At 37.4% G+C, this 1470-nt stretch overlaps 1 protein-coding gene across 1 annotated transcript in view; it reads left to right on the top strand.

The window, feature by feature from the left end:
• The first annotated feature begins 922 nt into the window (after positions 1-922).
• LOC107102862 (olfactory receptor 4N4-like) overlaps positions 923-1470 on the top strand; it is an 8678-nt gene continuing 8130 nt past the window's right edge. The window contains exon 1 of the mRNA XM_015402306.1: positions 923-1465. Coding sequence (XP_015257792.1) covers positions 923-1465 — 543 coding nt within the window. The remainder of the gene's footprint in view (positions 1466-1470) is intronic.

Below are 1470 nucleotides of genomic sequence, written 5' to 3'. Positions count from 1 at the left end.
AGAACAAAGAATGGAGTAATCAACTGATTGGAAGCAGGTGTGGACAGAAGGACCTAGAAGGGAGCCAGGGGAAAGGAGACTGGCACAATCAGCCAATAGAGAGTAAACAAGAAATAAATTATTACTCAAATACAACGAGAAAAACATCTAGAATAATCAAATGTAAGTAGGAAAGCACTTAAAGGGGAATTAAACTAATGACTAAAAAACACAGAATGACCAATGGCAAATTAGAGGATAGGGGAAGGGACTTGAGATAACTACGATGCCATGGAAAACATAACCTAAAGAAACCTGTAAACAATGAAATGCAAACTGAAACCACAGCAAAGACTACAGAATGCTGAATAGGAGATAACTAAAAAAAACATCAAAAAGGAATAGTTAAACTAAGAAGTAATTCAAATGTAGTAGATCATGGTATCCAGGTTTTTATGTCCTTCAGGCATTCTTGGCAGTGTATTGGATAAACAATGTGCCAACCGGGAAACTCTAACCTGTAATCTCTTGAGTGACTCAGTTATGGGAGATTGGCATGTGGAGAGAGGTTTAGTTTTAGTTTTTCCCACCTGTCCTAAAAAAGGGGACCAAATTCACACACTGAAGCTCTGTTGTGGTTATACAACAGGGATTCGATAATTAATTAGTGAATGACGTTGTAATATGTCAACTGAATATTTACTGAGGCAGGACCTTGTCATCCAAAGTAATAAAAACCCAGATTTACCTGCAGAGCTTCACAATAAGTGTAGCTGTGTGCAGGAGCTTTGTCTTTGTCTGATTTTTAAATTGTTCTTTTATTGTCATTCATTTCTGTTTAAGAAATGTTTTTATCTAAATCTCTTTAAATACTGATTGATTTATTTGTATTCATGATCTCAAAAGGGGAATTTTTTTTTTTGCATTTTTGGAGCTCTTCAGCATGTTGAATGTGTCCCAGTCTGAGTCTAATATGACATCAGCAATTCAGAAACAGAATCTTTTAAGGATAGCTCTAATATCAACTCTGTCTACAGTACCATCAGTTATTTTTCTCTACATTAATGGGACCATTCTTTTCACTTTGAGGAGTAAACCTGTGTTTCGTGACACATGTCGGTATGTTCTTCTGTACAACCTCCTTCTAGCAGACACTGTCCAGTTGGCTCAGAGTCAGGTGCAGTTCTTACTGTCTGTTTGCAGAGTGAAACTGGTGTATTCGCTGTGCATTGTTCTTAGTATGCTTGCCAATCTCACAACTGGGATTTCTCCGCTAACACTGGTGGTAATGCCTTTAGAGAGATATGTGGCTGTGTGCTTCCCACTGAGGCACTCCTCTATCATCACCATCAGAAACACAACCGCTGTAATCATCGCAATCTGGGCTGTCAGCTCAATAAACAATCTTGCTCGTGTTTTATTATTTTTAGAGTTTACATTTAAAAAAATGGAGCTTTGGCACATAAAAGATCTTTGTTCTAATATAGCCTT

Source organism: Cyprinodon variegatus, unplaced genomic scaffold (assembly GCF_000732505.1).
Source record: "Cyprinodon variegatus isolate N-32 unplaced genomic scaffold, C_variegatus-1.0 Scaffold1333, whole genome shotgun sequence".
Lineage (NCBI taxonomy): Eukaryota > Metazoa > Chordata > Actinopteri > Cyprinodontiformes > Cyprinodontidae > Cyprinodon > Cyprinodon variegatus.
Note: the sequence above shows the minus strand (reverse complement) of the source record. Positions and strands in the feature narration are given on the sequence as shown.